The sequence below is a fragment of the Morus notabilis genome, unplaced genomic scaffold (assembly GCF_000414095.1).
Source record: "Morus notabilis unplaced genomic scaffold, ASM41409v2 C11423734, whole genome shotgun sequence".
NCBI lineage: Eukaryota > Viridiplantae > Streptophyta > Magnoliopsida > Rosales > Moraceae > Morus > Morus notabilis.
Window position 1 is genome coordinate 1 of NW_010387179.1, and position 1,564 is coordinate 1,564.

The 1,564-nt window shown below is 42.9% G+C and overlaps 1 protein-coding gene across 1 annotated transcript; it reads right to left on the minus strand.

Moving 5' to 3' along the window:
- Nucleotides 1-131: 131 nt before the first annotated feature.
- On the minus strand, nt 132-1,190 carry LOC21383803 (F-box protein At4g18380). Its single transcript, XM_010114850.1, has one exon. The coding sequence runs from the start codon at nt 1,188-1,190 to the stop codon at nt 132-134; it is 1,059 nt and encodes a 352-aa protein (XP_010113152.1).
- Nucleotides 1,191-1,564: the final 374 nt, after the last annotated feature.

Genomic DNA, 1,564 nt, shown 5'->3' on the forward strand with positions numbered 1-1,564 from the left:
AAAAAAAAACTATCAAACTCATAAGTAATATGTGTGATTCTAGCAAAAAAAAATAAAAATAAAGAAAAAAACGGTGACGACAATCCAATTACTAATAAGACCTTCAACTATATGATATATACATACATTGATCAAAAAGAAGTCATTTCCATAACATAAGTCTTTTTCATCTTGACCATCTGTCTCACAGCCTCATCCAAAATCTCCCTCTCTTCCTCATCACCATCTAACCCACCACCCCCCACCAACAAATCACAATCACAACCGTCGGATCCCTTCCCTATCACCCCACGATCAAGGGGCTTGATTACGACAAGTGTCGCTCCCTCCAACACCCACCCACATGTCGGCAGCACCATCCTAGGAACATACCACATTTTCATACCCAAATCAGGAATCAAACTCCTCTCCAAAGAAGACTCCAACGCCACGTCGGACGAGTCCCCACTCACCGACTCAGACCTCAACTCAGCGAGTTCCTCTCCCCCAATCAAAACCTTCCCTCGCCTATCCCCATCTGAAACGACAACGTTTGTGAGAGTGGGAAAGTCCGAAACGACACGTTTCAACAAGTAATGCCTCGCCGACGCGGCGATTAGGCATGAAATCATCCACACAATTCGCAGCTTGAGCTCGTCGTCGGACAAAGCATTTTGGTTGTCGTTTTCCTTCGCTAAATTGTCGTTTTTCGCGATCTTCTCTTTTTTCAAAGAATTTGCGCCGAGAATCACGCAGTTTCTCAGATTAGAACCAAACTCTGCTTTCCACTTGAGCAACGAATCTTTTCCCGCGAAACCCATTTCTCCTTTGCAACGAGGAAGCTCCAAATGCAGAGATTTCAATTCGTTGAATCCCTTAAGGACTTCGCACGGCGAATGGTAAAAAACGTTTCGATGGGCGTTTCTGGGTTTTTTTGATACGATTTTGTGGAGAAAACGGAAGAAGCTCCTGACAAGCTTCGCGGGTTTGTTCTTCTGAGGAGGGAGAGGAAGGAAAACGGCGTCGGTTTGAGAGATGAGAGAGTTGAAGCGTTTCGAAACGGGGAGGCATCGTACGAGAGTCTTGGCGTCGAGGATCTTGTTGAAGATGAGGTGGAGAAGAGGATCGGGAAGTTGGTCGAAGTAGTCTCGGCGATGATCTGAAGTGGCGATTTCGTTGTTGCCCAGATGATTTTCTCGGGAGAATTTCATTGGGTTTTGTGTTTGAGAAACGAAGAAAAGATAGGTTTGAAGTTTGAAAAACTCAGAAATGTGCTCGTTTTTTGTTAGAAGATTGAATGGTTTTTTTTGGGTATAAAAGGAGGAGATGTTGGGTACGCGGATTTTGACGCTGGAAGCTGGATTTTGAGACACGTTTTGAAGCAAAGTAAAGCCATTACGAGAGTGGGCTTTTGACTTTGAAAAGAATTCATTAGTGTATAATGCGTATAAAGGAGGTTTCCGACAAGCAACCTTTTGGGTTCTAAGAAGTTGGGCAGGCAGGACTTAAAATTATTAAAGATTAATGAGAAGTACCAAAGTTGTTTACCATTAATATAATTGACTTTTATTAATTTGAGAAAAAA

What these genes read in the sequence shown, in the direction of transcription:
- LOC21383803 (XM_010114850.1), bottom strand. Translation starts at nt 1,190, where the DNA reads ATGAAATTCTCCCGAGAAAATCATCTGGGCAACAACGAAATCGCCACT.